A 19,070-nucleotide genomic window follows, 5' to 3' on the forward strand; every position below is an offset into this window, starting at 1 on the left:
ACCCACCTCCTAGAGTAACCAAAATGAAAACAAAAGTAAACAAGTGGGACCTGATTAAACTTAAAAGCTTTTGCACAGCAAAGGAAACTATAAGCAAGGTGAAAAGACAATCCTCAGAATGGGAGAAAATAATAGCAAATGAAACAACTGACAAAGGATTGATTTCCCAAATACATAAGCAGTTCATAGAACTCAATGCCAGAAAAAAAAAACAACCCAATCAAAAAGTGGGAAAAAGACCTATACAGACATTTCTCCAAAGAAGACATACAGATGGCTAACAAATACATGAAAAGATGCTCAACATTGCTCATTATTAAAGAAACAAATCAAAACTACAATGAGATATCACCTCACACCAGTCAGAATAAAGTGGAGTCACTCAGTCCTGTTGGACTCTTTGCAGCCCCATGGACTGTAACCTACCAGGCTCCTCTGTCCATGGGATTTTCCAGACAAGAGTACTGGAGTGGGTTGCCATTTCCTTCTCCAGGGAATCTTCCCAACCCAGGGATCAAACCTGGGTCTCCTGCATTGCAGGCAGATGCTTTACCATCTGAGCCACCAGGGGAGCCCCTAAAAGTCTACAAACAATAAATGCTGGAGAGGGTGTGGAGAAAAGTCAATGCTTTTGTACTGTTGGTGGGAATGTAAAATGTTGGTGGGAAAGTCACTATGGAAGATGGTATGGAGATTCCTTAAAAAATTAGGAATAAAACCACCATATGACCCAGCAATCCCACTCCTAGGCATATACCCTGAAGAAACCAAAACTGAAAAAGACACAGGTATCCCATCGTTCACTGCAGCACTATTTACAATAGCTAGAACATGGAAGCAACCTAGATGTCCATGACAGATGAATGGATAAAGAAGTTGTGTTACATATACACAATGGAGTATTACTCAGCAATAAAAAGGAATGCATTTGAGTCAGCTCTGATGAGGTGGATGAACCTAGAACTTATTATACAGAGTGAAAGAGAAAGATAAATATTGTATTCTAATGCATATATACAGAATCTAGAAAAATGGTACTGAAGTATTTACAGGGCAGTACTGAAGTATTTACAGGGCAGGACTAAAGTATTTCGGAGAAGGCAATGGCACCCCACTCCAGTACTGTTGCCTGGAAAATCCCATGGATGGAAGAGCCTGGTAGGCTGCAGTCCATAAGGTCGCTGAGGGTCGGACATGACTGAGTGACTTCACTTTCACTTTTCACTTTCATGCATTGGAGAAGGAAATGGCAACCCACTCCAGTGTTCTTGCCTGGAGAATCCCATGGACGGAGAAGCCTGGTAGGCTGCAGTCCCTGTGGTTGCACAGAGTCAGACACGACTGAAGCAACTTAGCAGCAGCAGCAGCACTGAAGTATTTACAGGGCAGTACTCAAGTACTTACAGGGCAGAAATGGAGAAACAGACACAGAGAATAGACTTATGGACACGGGGAGTGGAGAGGAAAGGCTGAGATGTATGGAGAGAGTAACATGGAAACTTACATGACCATATGTAAAATAGATAGCCAATGGGAATTTGCTGTATGGCTCAGGAAACTCAAACAGGGGCTCTGTATCAATCTACAGGAGTGGGATGGGGTGGGAGATGGGAGGGAGGTTGGAAAGGGAGGGGGTATATGTGTACCTATGTCTGATTCGTGTTGTTTGACAGAAAACAACAAAATTCTGTAAAGCAATTATCCTTCAATAAAAAAAAATAAATTAATAAAAAAAAATCAAGGGTCTTCAGCCCAAATTTACTCCTTTCCCCTACTCTCTTTGCCTATGAATACTGTGTCTTGCTTCCAACCTTCGGGAGTGAGGTATGAATAAGATACTTGAGCCAAGTCCTTGATGGGAGTGTGCGGTATAACTGTGATTATCTGCTGGATCTCTTTCAGATGGATTTGGGGAGTGATACGTGCATGGAGTAAGGGTGGGGGAAAGTCCCAGGTTCATCGTCCCATCCTGCCCAGCATCATGTTATGTTGTTCTGGCCAGCACGTTCAACTGTTCTTTTCAGAAAACTTCAGAGGCCAAAGGGCTGAAATGTCTGTGTTCTCAGACCCAGGATTTGGAGCAGTTCCCTCTGGACAACTTCCCTCCCTGGGGGCTCGGAAGACTATTGTTCTGATGCTAGAAGAGAGAAGGGAGACCCAACAGGGACAGGGACCCCTTCTCACTTTTCCCCCAGTTATCCCACAGATCATTAGAGGCCTGGCTGTCCCCAAACTCAAGAAGGGAGAAGAGCTGAACACAGAAGCTGAGGGTGGGAGTGGCAAGGAATGTTGGCAGACAGTGGGACAAGTGTGAATAGCAAGAGGTCAGCCAGGGGAACAGAGAACTTGAGCTCAGAACCAAATTCAATAGAAGAACTGCCTTTGTCCTTGAGATCTCCCTGAATCAGAATGAATGAGCCACACACCAGAGGTTCTTGGGGGCAGGCAGTGTAGGATGATTGAAAAAGCAGTGGATTTGGGGATTTTTGAGTTGCATTTGAATTCTGAGGCTGCCCCTTCAGAACTGTGTCTTCTTGGGCAAATGACTCTTCTGCACACAAGCTTTGGATTCAGATAGGCTCTGCCCCTAACTCCTACATGACAAATTAGTTAACCTCTGAGCCTCAGTTGCCTCATTTGTTAAAAACAGGGGCAATAGCACCTTTGGAGTTGTTGTCAGTGTTAAATAATATTTAATCTTGTTAAAGTAGATTTCATCTGTCACATTGGATCATGGAGTAACATTGAGCTTGGGGCCAGAGACATGCATTTGAATCTGCCTCCAGCTAGACGTGTAATCTCTCAGAGAAACAATTTCTCCTCAGTGAGAAGAATGATGCCTCTTCACGTAGCTCTCATGGGGCTCCAGTGAGATAAGTGGGGCTGCCCAGGTGGCTCAGTGGCAAAGAATCCACCTGCCAATGCAGGAGCCGCAGGAGACTCGGGTTTGATTCCTGAGTCAGGAAGATCCCCTGGAGGAGGAAACAGCAACCAGTTCTTGCCTGGGCGATCCCATGGACCAAGGAGCCTGGTGTGCTACAGTTCATGGGGTCCTGAAGACTCGGACACGACAGAGCACATATTGGGTGATACGGGTGTGTGAAAGTACTTTGTACAGCTCTGTACAGATGTGAAGAATCCTTTTTGTTCTTCAGCTCACACTCTAACAAAGGCTGAATTAAATACAGAATTGGCCAAAAAAAGGAGGGCGAGGGAAGGGATGTGACTCTTAGGGGGAGTAGCAGAGAACCTGAAATAATCCCTGCTGTCCATGTTGAACGCTTTCCATTAGGCTCCAGCTCCTGAGGAGCTGCTCACACCCACAGGTGGGTGGGAAGGGACAGGGGATTGCGAGAAGGGAAAAGAAGCTACTGTCCCACTGCTGTTAAACCCCAGGAAGACGAGGAAGGTCCTGTCTGGACAGGAGAAAAAGAGGAAATGTCGTCTCAAGTCCCAGCTCCATCTGTGTCTCCCTCTGTGACCTTGACTCCCTTGTGATCCACAAAGCATAGCTCCCAGCCTCGAGCCAAGAAATGCTGCCTTTCAATGCCTTGCACCTGACAGCTACTGAGCAGATTCCAATATGCTCCGGCTTGGACCCCACAGAAAACAGACTGGAGCTTTGTGGTCCCCTAAGGGAGGGCAGCTGGCCCTTGCCCCACCCGTGGAGCAGAGTCTCTGTAGGCAGTCCCCTCCCCACTTGCCCTCCACTTTCCCTCGATAAGTCTGATCCAGGACATGATGGCAGGGCCAGGGCCCTGCTGCTCCTGGGCTCGAGAGAGAGGCTGCCTTTCTCTTGGGAGCTCAGCTCGCAGGATGTGCCAGGGATATGTTTCCGCAGATTAGTGCCTCCTGGGGTGGGGTGGCAGCAGCAGGTGGCAGGACAGGGCAGGGGAGCGAAACCCAGGGTGCCCTTGGGAGGAGCCCAAGGACGGAGGTTGTCTTCTCCAGGCTCCAACCTCCAGAACCAGGAAGTCTGGGGTTCCCCCAAAGCCTCCAGCCTCAGTTTACCCCCAGTGACCAGACGGTGCTGCACAGACCACTTTATTTGACCAGCTGTTGTGGTAATTGTGGTAGTGACATAGTTACAGTCCTGCTCCAGGTGTAGAATAAATGGGAGGGGAAGAGGTGAGAAGCAGGGGGAGGAGGGGAGAGATGAAGAACCAGATAAACAATCCGAGAAGAGAGGGGGAAAAAAAGGAAAGGAAGTAACGACAAGAACAAATTTATAAGCCGAGGAGAAGGCAGCCCAACAAGCGTGCCTTAAATTAAACTTTTAAAAGGTAAAATCTGGTTGATATTTTTCAAATCTGTATTTGCTCAGTTAGGCCTTAACAAGGAGCAGTGACATGACCAGTGCAAGGCAGACAAGCCAGATACCTTCTATTATAAGAGAGGAAAAAGAAGGCAATAACGGATGGCAAACCAAGGAGGTCGGGAGGGAGGGAGAAGCCAGCTTCCTGCTGGTCCTCCCCTTCTTGGCCATGAGTTTAGGAGTGACCAAGGCAGGGGGGTGAGGTCATTATAACATGATTTTTGACCAAAAGTTTCATCAACACTGGCTTCCCCCCTTGGGTTAGTCCTGGTCCAGCATCAGGCATCCCTAATCCCGCTGGTCCCCAACCTCACAGTTCATGCAGGTGAGGAACTGGCTCCTCGTCTGTGTCACCATTCTGGATAAACTCGAAGACGAATTTCACCTGGGTCTCGTAGGCTTGGACCGAGATTTTCTCATTGATTCCGTGGATGCTGAGGGAGAGAAGTTTTGAGGGAGAGGCCATTGCTTTAGTACAAATGTTATTGCAGAGCACCTACACCCCTGAAGCCACTGGCCTTTGACCCTCCAGGGGTCAAAGTGGGTAGGAAGTGGGCAAGGTGGGAGCAGCCATTTGGAAGAAGTGAGATTTCAGATGACAGGTTGGTCACCTCTCCAGGATCTACATCCACGGCAAAGTGCAGTGGGCGCAGATGATAGTCCTGGGGGGTACAAATCATCACCTGCTCTGGAATCCATTTAATAATTTCTCCTCTGAGGGGAAATTACTAAAGTTATCTTTTAATTCTCTCTCTAAGGCTGGAGTCCCAGCTAGACTTATCCCTATGCCAGCCGCCCCTCCCCACATTATTAGGGGCACAAGTGGATAGGAACCCAGGCTACCTATGGGGTTCTCTGTTTCACCTCAAATTTCACTACCAGATCCGATGCCCACAGCCTGCCTCCACACAACAATACTACCGAAGCATACATGTAACCTTGAAGATGAAAGGAGATAAAGAATAGCTAACCCCACCTACACCCCTTAAAAAAACCAACGAACCCCCTTCCCATGAAATCTGTTCTTAAGTTCAAATTCAAATATATATTCAAACAACTTGACTTATGATGAGGAAATCAGAGCTGGGTATGGTAAGGAGCAGAGAGGTAAATGGAAATCATGCCCCTATATCCCAGGACTAAAAATTTGCTGAAGAACCCACAAAGTAGTAGTTCACACACAGGAGGTGAAACTGGTGAATATGTTTTAGATTCCCAAAGTATGTTTTGAGAATTCAAAGCATGAGTTCATCTTTGACCTCAAATGTGTCTGCAGTTCACTAAGTGGAAGTTGAGAATTCTGGAGTACCCACTTTTGGGGGAAATGAGATCCAGAGGGGAGGGCTTCTCTCAAAGGAAGGAAGAGGTGGGACTCAAGGGCCCTAATTCTACCAGGTTCTTTCCAGTCATCTGATTATCTCCATCCCTGAAAAACAGTCACTGATTCCACCAAATTCTGGGGAGTGGCAAGACTCTGGCACTGAGAAAAGCTGGCCAGTTGGGCTCCGCAGTCTCTTTTAGTTTGTACAAATTCCAGGTTTCCCCCATTCTATGGACTGTCAGGAGAATGAGTGGGAAAGGGACAGGTCAGATGTATCTCCTCTCTCCTCCAAGCTGTCCAAACCTGTTCCACTCACTCACCTACTGAAGTCCTGAGGTTGTAGGTAGATGGGGTTGAACCGGTAGATGCCAGTGGTAAGATTCAGATAGTGTCTGCTGTCTGTGTTGCCAATACAAGTACCTAGAAAGGAAGAATCCAGAGAAACAGAGCTTTATGTAAGCAGCCAAGCCAAGGAAGTGGTGGCAAGTAGGCTACCTAGAAAATTGGGACCCTTGTGTCACCACAGAAGACGTCTGGATCTTCCCTAGGAGACTGCAGCCAAGGATTTTTGTCCTTCAGCCTACCCATTTTCAAAACCTTTCTAAGATACCATTTCAGCCAAGAACATGGACTCAACTCCCAAGGGCATTAGAGAGACATCCCTTACATGGTCCAAGGCTAAGTGCCCTCTCTCCATGATGAACACAGAGGCCAGCGGCTTCATTTCATACTCATGGCCAGGTTATTCTATCAGTAGAAACCTAGATATCCAGAAATCTAAGCACCATTTCTTTATTGCCCAAGCTTTCTTGTGTATCACTCAGGTCAGAAACAAACACTCTCTGGGGGAGTTTTACTGCTGTAGATGGCAACCCTCTTAAAGTAGAACATGCTGTGCTGCTGTGCTTAGCCGCTCAGTTGTGTCTGACTCTTTGCGACCCATGGACTGTAGCCCACCAGGCTCCTCTCTCCATGGGGGTTCTCCAGGCAAGAAGAAAAGCAGAACATAATTTCTGGTTATTCCTGTCTTCTGAAGGAGGACTGTATCTTCCCAGAGTCAAACTTCAGGTCCGTATAGTCCCGGGATACTCTCTAGTGTCCCATTCTCCTGAAGGCAGTAGGTCGTCCCCCTCCCCAGCCGGGGCTGGGACTCCTCCCCATTATGAATGTTCTTTGAAAAAAGACTCCCTAGCTTATCAGTTAAAGTGTGGTGAGATGAATTTGAGATGGCAATTTGTGTTTTATTTTGATTGAGTTAACGCTTTTATTCTAGAAATGTATCCCATTTTTAAGTACTTTCAGGCGGAACAGATTTATCATGAAGCTATTAGGCTTATGCATAAAGATCCAGGGTCATAGCTCTGTATTCATGTAGTTGGATAGGTATTTTTAATAGTTTAAAAGTGACAGAAAAATTTCAAAAATACAACTGGCTGTTGCTTTATAGCAAACCTGGGATGACGTGCCGCACGCGCATTCTGTTTGAGCACCTTTTTAAAATCCAAGTATAGCTGACTTACAGTGCCAGTTTCAGGTGGACAGCGAAGTGACCCAGCCATCCATGTTCAGATATACCTGTTCTTTCTCAGATTCTTTTCCATCACAGGTTATACAAGACACTGAATGTAGTTCCCTGTGCCACACAGTGGGTCCCCACCGCTCATCTACTTAATACACAGTAGTGTCTATCTGTTGTTCCCAAGCCCCCAGTCTGTCCTGCCCAACACCTTTCCCACTTGATAACCACACGTCTGTGCTCCGTGTCTTTGAGTCTGTTTCTGTTCTGCAGTAAGTTCACCTGTATCACTGCCCTAGATTTCACACGAGTGACACCATACGGCATTTGCCGTTCTCTGTCTGATTTGCTTCACTTAGTATGATAACCTCTAGGTCCGCTGCTCTACTTTCCACTCCTGGTTTCAAATGGGTCCCTTCACAATTCCTGGAGATTTCTGCCAGTTGATGTCTGCCTATCTTTATTCTGTACAAGCCTAACTGTGTTGATGAGATTATCGTAGGTGCCCCACAGGGAGAGGGAAAGGGAGAGAGCCTCTGAGGCCAACAGAGGAGAACCTGGGAGCCTGAAAGCCAGGGTTCCTCGATGGCAGGGGCCCAGGTCCTGCTTTGTGGCAGGAGTCCAAGGAGGCAGGGAATCTCAGAGGTAATGTTCAGGGGAGATCTTGGATCCAGAGCTCTCACCCCCAAGACAGGTCAAGGAATCAGAGGAAATCTGCAACCTGAAGTGACCTTGTGGGCAGGATAATGGATGTCTCAGAGGCAAACACAAGGACTGATGACCACAGACTAAGGGATCCTGACGCTATGCTATTGCATGAGACCCTGAGGCCTGATTCAAGGTGAGGGTGGTGGGGTTGCTTGGAGGCTTCAATAATGCCTGAGGTTGAATTTCTGAGAAATGAGTTAGATTTAAGTTGATTAAAAACTAAGAGTGCTTTTTTTTCCCCCCCCAATACCCAAGGAGTTTATGGTTGTAGAATTTCACTATAATATCTTTAAGGTCCACGCCTAACAGGTCCTAAGAATTAGACTAGAAAAATGAGAGACTCCATGATTGAAGGTATATAAAAGCAAAGTGAACACAAGTCTTCACATTAGAGCATCTTTTCCTCACATCAGACCAGAGATTCTCAAACTGTGGTCAGCCATCAGCTGCTGTCAGAATCCCCTGGGATATTTGTTAAAAAGGCAGATTCCAGGGTGCTCTCCAGAGTTAATATACCTGAATCTTTGGGAGTGGGTCCAGGTAATCTGCATTTTAATAAGTTCCCTAGGTGATCCTCTTGTCCTCTTGAGTTTGAGAACCACCATCCATACAGCATAGATTTGGAAGGCATGCTGGAAGACTGGGGGAGGGGCATAGACGCACTGCTACTGGGAGAGGTGAAGGGGGCTAATTCCAATGGTACAGCCAGGAGAAGTTCCTGGGCTGCAAATTCTGAGCTCTGTTGCTGAGCTTTTACCTTAGAACAGATCAGAACCAGACTGCATAGGTGGAACCCAACCCCCTCTGTGGCTCCTCCAGAGGAAGGGGAATCTGAGCCGATCCTTCCCTCTAGGCCAGAGTGGCCGGCCTAGGTTAAGCCAGGACCCAGGCTTGGCTGACCTAATTTATTGTTTCTGATGCTTTCCTGTTTGCTTTCTCACTTCCACTTGGAGGGGAAAATACAGCTCCAGTCCCATCAGGAGAGGAAGCAGCCAGCTGTTTCCAGGCTGAACAGCTGGCATGGGGGTGGGGCAGTGGATATCAGATAGGATACAGTTCCAGCACACCCCCACTGCCCCCGCCAAACTCCCCCAGCCACAGCTGATGAAGTCATTACCTGGGGCAACAATGTTGACTTCCGGGAAGACAGAGTGTATGGTCTGGCGGAGCAGCTGGTAACCCAAGGCCTGATCATCAGAAGGGCTGATGGGCAGGGGGTCAAAGGCATCCAACACATGGAACTGGACGCGGTCATCAGCCACAATGTCCTTGGCTAGTTTTAGAACCTTGAGAGAGGAAACAAAGAAAGTCTGATTTCTTATTGATCTGCTATTCAAATACTTTATGAATCTATACGGTCCTGATTTCTCTCCAGCAAGGCAGAGCCTTTACAGAGGAGATTCGCTGTAGCTCTGAGACCTCAATTTCAGCCTACTGGTTGTAGGAGATAGAATGGCTGTTCTTCCTGGAAATCTACAGCATAGTAGATTTAGGTTAGATGCTTGGAAGGCTTGCCTTATAGCCGTGAGGCAGGTCAGGAACTACAAAATCAGGATATTGGGTAATTTCCCTTAGGCTGAGAACCATGGGCTAGGTGAAAATGTAGGAGACAGCACAGTGGAAATCTCAACCATCTCGAGGCAGAGGGGTAGATATGATGACCTCACTTCAGCCTGGGAGAGTCTCAGACAGGTGGTGACAGGTCATACACTTTCTTCCTTCTCTGGGCATCCCTGCTTCCTGTTTGTAACCATCTGCACTGGGGCCAGGAAGATGAGCTCAACAGACAAAAAGTTAGAAGTTGGGGGGCTAGTATTCAAGTTTTCTCTCTGAGCCTCCTTTCCTCAGGAAGGAACATGAGGAAGCTTCTAGAAATTTCAGTCTGAAGTAACTAAAGCTGAACTCAGCAAAAGTCCTGGTCCCAGGCAGGATGTAGACCAGACCCTGAGGATCAGATCACATGAAGCTGTGTGGGAATGGATTAGGATGCTGACAGTCTAGCCCCACAAACCCACCCAGCCATCTAGGGAAAGCTCCAGCACCAGTCTCAAGCTATCTGATAAACACTTGCTTTAGGATGGTCTCTGCCCTAGAAAGGGGAGTGTCTGTCTCATAACTGGGGGGCATTATCTCGGGAGGACCTCTTTTAGGTCAGTGTCAGGTCTGGAAAGGAAATGAGGGTTCCTTCTTCTGACTTAGAAACCATCATTTGAGGCAAAGCAAATCCTGTGCTGCTGGACTGAGGGGAGGGGCAACTCACTTGTCAGAGCTTATTTTCACTCCAGCACAGATGTCTCAAATACTCTGATAGAAGAATTAATATATAGTCTGGATATGTTCTTGACCCTCTGGAAGGCTCCTAAAGTCATCCCCAGAAGTGTCTTCTGTGCCCTACCCCACATTACTTAAAGATTCCTGCCTCCAGAAACTGAAGAAGGCACACAGACTGGACCTCAGTGAGCAAGTGGCTCAGCAGCAAAGGGTCTGCCTGGCGATGCAGGAGACACGCGTTCGATTCCTGGGTGGGGAAGATGCCCTGGAGGAGGAAATGGCAACCCACTCCAGTACTCTCGCCTGGAGAATCCCATGGACAGAGGAGCCTGGCGGGCTACAGTCCATGGGGTCGCAAAGAGTGGGACATGACTGAGCCCACACACCTGCAATGAGCACTACAGAGCTCAGGTTTCCCACCAGCTGCTAGGCTAGGTCCGGACTCAAAGGCCTCATTTCCTCATGTCTAGTACCAAGAATATAAAAGGTACGCAATGAATGTTGCATATATACATTTTACAAGATGTGAAACAATAATAATAATAAAAACAACAGGAGTTGTCTCATTAAGGAATTTGCCCAAGGTTTATAGAGGTGGCATCGCTGGGCTGGGCATCTGACTTCACAAGGATGGTTGTTTACTGTTTCCAAAGTGCCTGCAGGTTGAAATGGCATTGAGTAGAGGAGAAGGCAATGGCACCCCACTCCAGTACTCTTGCCTGGAAAATCCCATGGACGGGGGAGCCATGGGGTCCATGGGGTCACTGAGGGTCGGACACGACTGAGCGACTTCACTTTCACTTTTCACTTTCATGCGTTTGAGAAGGAAATGGCAACCCACTCCAGTGTTCTTGCCTGGAGAATCCCAGGGACGGGGGAGCCTTGTGGGCTGCTGTCTATGGGGTCGCACAGAGTCGGACACGACTGAAGTGACAGCAGCAGCAGCAGCAGCAGAGCCAGAAAGAGGGTGGTGCTCATTTAAGACAGATTTCTTAGTGGTATGAATTTTGAGCCAGAATTTGAAGGCAGGATATGAGAATGATGGAGAAGAGGCAAGAGACAGTCTGAGCATGGAGGGGTCATGCACAGAGACTCAGCTCTGTGCTTCGTGGAGCCACTCACAGCTGTGTGACACTCCGTGAGCTCCTTAGCTTTTTGCGTCTCAGCTTGCTCATCTGTTAACAGAAGGATAACAGCAGCACCTACCTGGTAAGGTGCTTGTTACCATGACTGGATGCATGTAATATGCTTAGGCTGGTTCCTGGCACTCAATGTATGTTAGTTGTTATTTGCCTGTTTAGAAGGGAGGGACCACTCTGGGCAACGATCAGAGGCACAAGGACGGGACTAAGAGGAGGGATTCATCAACGGTAACGGGGACTTCAAAGGCAGAGCACATTGATTCCTCATTTCTCTGAGCTCCTACAGTCCGTATTCCCACATTATGTTGTTTTCTATTTTAGGCTAAGCTGTATTTTCTTCTTGAGTGAATAAGTTCGAGGGCAAGGACAGTGGGTACTTAGAGTTAGCAAGACCGGCTTCCACCCTACTGTGAGGCTGGTCATCAAAACAACCACGACAGGCTGTCACTGGCTTGTGCTTCAGTATCTCCAGCGGCAGAAAGCTCACCATCATGTGTTTCAATCCATCTCATCTTTGTACTCTGTGATGAGCATCTTCTTAATGATGAACTGAGGTACGGCTTCCTGTAGCATCTAACCTGCTCATACTCTTTTATTTATTTTAAAAATATTCTGTAGAGTCCACAGGATAAAGTATCAATAGTACTCGAGCCATCAGCAGGATTTCACCTCTATTGAGAATAGAGGCCTGTGCTCTTGATGCCTGAATGCTGTTCCCAGGTCTTTGCTCCTTTTTGGGTTTTGGTGTAAATGCCTCACGAGAGAGGACTGTGTATGTGCTCAGTCATTTAGTCACGTACGACTCTTTGCGACCCCATGGACTGTAGCCTGCCAGGCTCCTCTGTTCATGGAATTTTTGAGGCAAGAATACTGGAGTGGGTTGCCATTTTCCTCCTCCAGGGGATCTTCCCGACCCAGGGATTGAACCTGCCTCTCCTGTGACTCCTGCATTGCAGGCAGATTCTTAACCTGCTGAGCCATAGGGGAAGCCCCTAAGAGAGGACTGACCATGGATACAAAGCTGCTTACTGCCCCAACCCCACTTCACAACCATTTCGTGACACCTTGTCCTATGATTTTCTTTGTGGTGCCTACTTCTCCCACTTGTTCATATATTTGATTACTTACAGCCACTAGCATGTAAACATCTTTAGAATGGGAATCTTGGCCTGTTCACCATTTTCCCAAGTGCTTGGAAGAATGTCTAGCCCACAGTAGCCATTGAATAAACAGTGAATGAATAAATGAAGGAAGACAGGAATTTTCTGTAAAACACTCTAGTTAGGTGGACATCCAGCCTCTGAGAAGCTCACTATCATGCGCGGTGCCATACTCCAAAACTCTGCTTTAAGTGGGGGCTCCCAGAAACATCTCCCAGTGGCCTTCTCTCTCCCCTTCTAGGGCCACAGGACAAGCCTTCCTTCCCACGTGGCAGTGTGTTACGTTTCTGAAGGCTCTTGTTCCTCACAGATGGGGCCACAAAGTTCATTCAGATCCTTCCTGGAAAAACTTATGGGTGAGACCAGGTAAAGATGGACGAAGAGGGCTCAGGGAGCCATTTAGAATCAGGGCATGAGGAAGAGGCGTGACCAGGACGAAGAGGTACTGTGTGCTCCTGGGGTGATGGGGGCTTTCCATTCCCCATGGGTGCAGGGGAGCAGGGGAGCAGGGTGGGCCTACGGAGCCCAGAGATCTCATCAGATTGGCAGGGAAGGAAAGCCACTGCGGCAGGGGACTGGAGAGGAGGGCAGCGTGCCAGAACCTGGGGAGATGAAAGCCCCAGCTGGTGGAAAACAGCCCTTGGAAAGGGCATGGAGTTGGAATGAGGCTGGAAAAAAACTGGTGGAAAGAAGCTCAGTGAGGGGAATTCAGTGATTTCCTGGCCCCATGAGCCCCCAGGGAGAGGACAAAGGCTGGCACTGGATGAAAAGCAGCAGAGCCCAGGGCTTACACTGTCCCAGCCCCCTGCCAATGCTGGGTGACTCTGGGCAGGCTGCCCCAGCCCCTGCAACGCGGGCACGCCCCCCAGCCTGTGCAAGGACACAGCATCCTCCATAGGGAAGGCCCCAGGCAGAAAGGACCATAGAAATTGAAGCGTGGCAGACCCCTGAGGATCCGCCAGGAGGATCATCAGGAAACACCACCTGGCCCTCACCTTGCTTAACCCTGGAATATAATGCTCATCTCATAGCTGTCAGGTGGGCTTTTTTGATCATTTTTGGAAGGATCAGATTTACCTTCTGAATTATTTTTAGCTCAACCTGATGTTTAAATAAGCTAGTCTTTCCTAGATATGTCAAACGTTCTGTGTATTTCTTCTCACCCTTTAGCTTTCAGCTCAGATATCACGTAGGGAAGTCTTGCCTGACCTGTGGACAGATTCTCATTCCTTCTTAGATTCTTCGATAGCAGCAGCCCCATTTCCTCATAGCGCTCATCTTGGTTTGCAGTTACACATTCATTTTTCTAACTTTTAAATTGATGTTCATAGCAGAACATCACAAGTCTGTCTGCAACCTCGTCTCTCCAAGGAGTTACACACCCTTCCCATGGTATTTTATTGGCTCTACAGGTTTCAATTAATAATACTCCAGCCTCTGTCTCTATTATCTCTTTGGATCTAAGGAATTTATAACTGTCTATTAATATATTAGAAGCCTCTCAAATTTCTAAACCATTATATTTCTCTGAGAACTTGCTTTCCTCTTGAATTCCCAATCTTGGTTACAGGCACCAGCACCCGACCAACCACCATCACACACTGCGTCCTGACGAGCTGGCCTCTCACTCCTCGGCGGGCACCTACTCTACCCCACGACGAGCTACCATCACACACTGCGTCCTGATGAGCCCACCTCTCACTCCTCTGCGGGCATCTACTCTACCCTACGACCTACTAACATCACACACTGCGTCCTGAGGAGCCCACCTCTCACTCCTCTGCAGGCATCTACTCTACCCTACGACCTACTAACATCACACACTGTGTTGGGGGCCAGAGTGAGGTACTCCGCCCATGGCAAAGGTCATGAGGAAGGAGGCTCGACATACGCAAAGGCGGGATCGAGCCTCAGGAGTCCCCCTGGAAATCCTCAAGCATCTACCCCCATAACCAGAGCCTGCCTACTTTACTACTTTGTGCTCTCACCTACATCTCTGACTTTACGGGGGGCTGTCCCCCACGACCTCTTTGGGAGAAGGAGTTAACCTAGAGCTCCAGTTAATAATAATTCCTGGGTGTGATAAGACTGTTTTAACCTACAAACTCCTCTGAAGGTTCTCTAGCCTGCCTGACAGGCTTGTCCGGCCACATGTGATTGCTCACAGCCTCCCAACCGTGAGAGGCATGAGATGCTTTAAACCCTCTAAAAACAGGTTCTTTAGAGAAGTTAGAAAACTATAAGTATAAGTATAGTGGGCTAATTAGAAATTGTGTTGGTGAAGGGTTTTTCATTTGTTGAGCCAATGTTTGTTGCTAAGTCTCCATATCCCCTGCCCTTACACACATTAATGAATATATAGAAGGAACAAGTATTAACCTTTGATATTAATCACGTTAGACCTTAGGCTAAGTAAATTCTTTCCTTAACTAAAACCCACTACACCCTCACCCTGTAGGAATGTAACTTTATTTGGGTGGCGTCTGTTTTGAGAATAATCAGCCCTGGAGAAATAAGTGTCCTGATTGACTGACCGCTGTCACAAGGAGAGGGTTGTAAATTGTCAGCAGGCCCCCCTGGCCAGAAGATGATGTAACACCCCTAAGACCTCTGTATACATTTGTGTGAAGCACCTGACTTTAATAAAAGTCAGGACTGCTGTCCCCACGTGACTTTTGTATAACATCTCAGTGTATAAAAACAGACTCTGGAAAATAAAGAATTGGGATCAGTTTCTCGAAATACTGGTCTCCCCATGTCGCTCTCTCTCTCACTCTGGTTGAGTCTCCATCTGGAGCGCGGAACCCACCATGCTTACTAATTATGCCTGGGCTTCTAAGATCCGACCGGGGAGGCCTCAGTGTCTCCTCTCCTTCGGGAGAACGGAAGGACGCCTGCGGCCTACGTAAGTGGTGCAAACCTCTTGTCTTGAAGTTTTATTGGTCTCCCGCGTAAACCAAGCTACTCAGCCTCTTTTCTCCACTGAATTTTCCTACTGAGCTATCCTTATTCTATTACTCTTTATATCTTTAATTAATATCTAATTGAAGCTATTGTATCCTGATCCTCGCCTATGCCGTCTCTCCTTCGAATACCCTGGATCAGCCAGGGCAGGACCCCGGCAACACTGCGTCCTGATGAGCCCACCTCTCACTCCTCTGTGGGCACCTACTCTACCCCACGACCAGCTACGATCACACACTGCGTCCTGATGAGCCCACCTCTCACTCCTCTGCGGACACCTACTCTACCCTATGACCTACTAACATCACACACTGCGTCCTGATGAGCCCACCTCTCACTCCTCTGCGGGCATCTACTCTATCCTATGACCTACTAACATCACACACTGCATCCTGATGAGCCCACCTCTCACTCCTCTGTGGGCACCTACTCTACCCCACGACCAGCTACCATCACACACTGCGTCCTGAGGAGCCCACCTCTCACTCCTCTGCGGACACCTACTCTACACAATGACCAACTAACATCAAACACTGTGTCCTGAGGAGCCCACCTCTCACTCCTCTGTGGGCACCTACTCTACCCAACAACCAATCATGAAACACTGCATTCTGATGAAGCCACCTCTCACTCCTCTGCGGGCACCTACTCTACCCTATGACCTACTAACATCACACACTGCATCCTGATGAGCCCACCTCTCACTCCTCTGTGGGCACCTACTCTACCCAACGACCAATCATGAAACACTGCATTCTGATGAAGCCACCTCTCACTCCTCTGCGGGCACCTACTCTACTTAATGACCAACTAACATCAAACACTGTGTCCTGAGGAGCCCACCTCTCACTCCTCTGCGGGCACCTACTCTACCCAACAGCCAATCATGAAACACTGCATTCTGATGAAGCCACCTCTCACTCCTCTGTGGGCACCTACTCTATGCAATGACCATCTAACATCAAACACTGCGTCCTGAGGAGCCCACCTCTCACTCCTCTGCGGACACCTACTCTACCCAACGACCTACTAACATCACACACTGTATCCTGATGAGCCCATCTCTCACTCCTCTGCAGGCACCTACTCTACCCCACGACCAGCTACCATCACACACTGCGTCCTGATGAGCCCACGTCTCACTCCTCAGCGGGCACCTACTCTACCCAACGACCAATCATGAAACACTGCATTCTGATGAAGCCACCTCTCACTCCTCTGCGGGCACCTACTCTATGCAATGACCATCTAACATCAAACACTGCGTCCTGAGGAGCCCACCTCTCACTCCTCTGCGGACACCTACTCTACCCAACGACCTACTAACATCACACACTGTATCCTGATGAAGCCACCTCTCACTCCTCTGCGGGCACCTACTCTATGCAATGACCAGCTACCATCACACACTGCGTCCTGATGAGCCCACCTCTCACTCCTCTGTGGGCATCTACTCTACCCTACGACCTACTAACATCACACACTGCGTCCTGATGAGCCCACCTCTCACTCCTCTGCGGGCATCTACTCTACCCTACGACCTACTAACATCACACACTGCGTCCTGATGAGCCCACCTCTCACTCCTCTGTGGGCACCTACTCTACCCCACGACCAGCTACCATCACACACTGCGTCCTGATGAGCCCATGTCTCACTCCTCTGCGGGCACCTACTCTACGCAATGACCAACTAACATCAAACACTGCGTCCTGAGGAGCCCACCTCTCACTCCTCAGCGGGCACCTACTCTACCCAACGACCAATCATGAAACACTGCATTTTGATGAAGCCACCTCTCTCTCACTCCTCTGCGGGCACCTACTCTACCCCATGATCATAGCCTCAGTTAAGACCTCCATACGCACTGCCTGAGATGCTGCAACAATTGAATTGTTTCTTCTTACTTCAAGGCTTCCTCAGGATCGCCATCAGCAGTGTTTCTCTAAGAGAACCTGAGTCTCTCACAGCCCTGTTTGAAGACCTCTGACATTTGTCCACAGATTAGAGCCCAAACTCGTTGGCATGCACACAAAGCCTTGAGCCCCAAACTATCAATACAACTCCATTTTCATCTTCCATCACTTTTCCCCAAATTATACTACTCTTTAGATTTCATTTTCCCTGTACCCTGAATGTCCTGCTGCTGCTGCTGCTGCTAAGTCGCTTCAGTCGTGTCCCACTCTGTGAATGGCCAACTTCTAGCAAATCCTATTTGTCCTTTAAGTCCTTTCTAGTGGTTGGAAAAGACTTCCTTTGTTCTTCGAGGTAGCATCAGCCCCCTTTTTTGGCTCAGGTTCTATGGTAATTTGTTTATCCCTAATTGTTATAATCCTAGTATAGTGTGAGGCTGAGAGCACAGACTCTGGAACTGGTCCTGGATGTATAATACTGGGCATGTTACTTACCTGCTGTGGGGATCTGTGCCTCCATTTTCCCTGTTAAATGAGGATAATACATTCCCCACTTCACAGAACGGCTGCAGGGGTTAAATGTATATGTATAGTATATGTTTACTGTACATGTATATAGTATGTGTGTGTGTGTGTATATATATCCTATGTATATAGTATAGTATATGTATACCTGAGAACAGTGCCAAGAGCACAGCAAACCCACTATCTGTGTTGCTACTATTATCATTTCCTATTTATCATTAATTATCATCATTCATCTCCCACTCCTAAACTCCACGTTCCCTAAAGCCAGAGATCTCCTATCCCAGCCAAGCACCCGGCACATAGGAAGCCTTTGAAAAATCACTGAACAAATAAGGCCCTGGGCCAGGTCCGCCCAGTCCCAACGGACACACTTCAGTGGGGCTGAGCCAGTCCTCGGGAGCACATGGTACGTACCTCCTGAACAGTCTGTGCAGGGTGAAGTCGGAAGTTGATGATGGCCTCGGCCACAGGGGGGATGACATTCACCTGGAGAGAGAACCACAAACCTTGGCCTGAGCTGACCTCTAGTCCCTCACACCTGACCCCTGCCCAGGAAAAGCCAATTACCACCAGTAGAGGGAGAGGAAGCTGATTTGACTGAAGAACTCAAGGCTTAATATTTTTAGCCAGCCACTGTCTTCTCTGGGCCCTTGACATGTGGTTATGTTCAATGCTAGTGGCCTGTCTCTGCTTCAGGCCAGACCTTCATGTTTCTTGGTCCTGGAGGGCTCACAGAGAGCTGCTCAGAGCAAGACCGCTTTCCTGGGGCTGCCAGGACGCCTCTGTTTTGGCCTGTACAGTGCTGCAGGCGGTCTTCCATGTGCGCTCTTTCCCAGGGTGCCTAGGGCAGTTCTGCAGTGGTCAGAGTCAGTTCTCACTCAGGAGGGGCACCCCAGAGCCTCTGAGGCCCCATTAAGCCCTGAGGGGGATGATCACTATAACCGAGGGTGGTAGTGATTTTCCATATCCTACTGTGAACTTTGTTCTCTGTCTGATGAGGAAAAAACTCAGGACTAATTAGAAAAGAGGGTTGAGCTATGGAGGGAATTTCTCCTCAGAGCCCATGAGAGAGGAGATTCCCCAATTGTGTATCTTTCTTTGAACTGCTATGGTGCAAAAAAGCACGAGGCTAGGGCCAGGAGAACTGGGCTGATACAAACTGGCTGTGTGATTTTCAGATATGACAACCTCTTTGTGTCTCTGTCTCTCAGCTGGCTCCTCCTCTGTTAGGA

At 48.2% G+C, this 19,070-nt stretch overlaps 1 protein-coding gene across 1 annotated transcript in view; it reads right to left on the reverse strand.

The window, feature by feature from the left end:
• Positions 1 to 4,031: 4,031 nt before the first annotated feature.
• The window catches only part of PM20D1 (peptidase M20 domain containing 1), a 38,992-nt gene continuing 23,953 nt past the window's right edge, over positions 4,032 to 19,070 (reverse strand). The window contains exons 11-14 of the mRNA XM_070767825.1: positions 18,253 to 18,324; positions 8,978 to 9,146; positions 5,957 to 6,056; positions 4,032 to 4,749 (exon numbers count right to left, since the gene is read on the reverse strand). Of these exons, the coding sequence (XP_070623926.1) occupies positions 4,626 to 4,749; positions 5,957 to 6,056; positions 8,978 to 9,146; positions 18,253 to 18,324 (465 nt within the window). The 3' untranslated portion in view covers positions 4,032 to 4,625. The remainder of the gene's footprint in view (positions 4,750 to 5,956; positions 6,057 to 8,977; positions 9,147 to 18,252; positions 18,325 to 19,070) is intronic.

Source organism: Bos indicus, chromosome 16 (assembly GCF_029378745.1).
Source record: "Bos indicus isolate NIAB-ARS_2022 breed Sahiwal x Tharparkar chromosome 16, NIAB-ARS_B.indTharparkar_mat_pri_1.0, whole genome shotgun sequence".
In the NCBI taxonomy this organism is placed as follows: Eukaryota; Metazoa; Chordata; class Mammalia; order Artiodactyla; family Bovidae; genus Bos; species Bos indicus.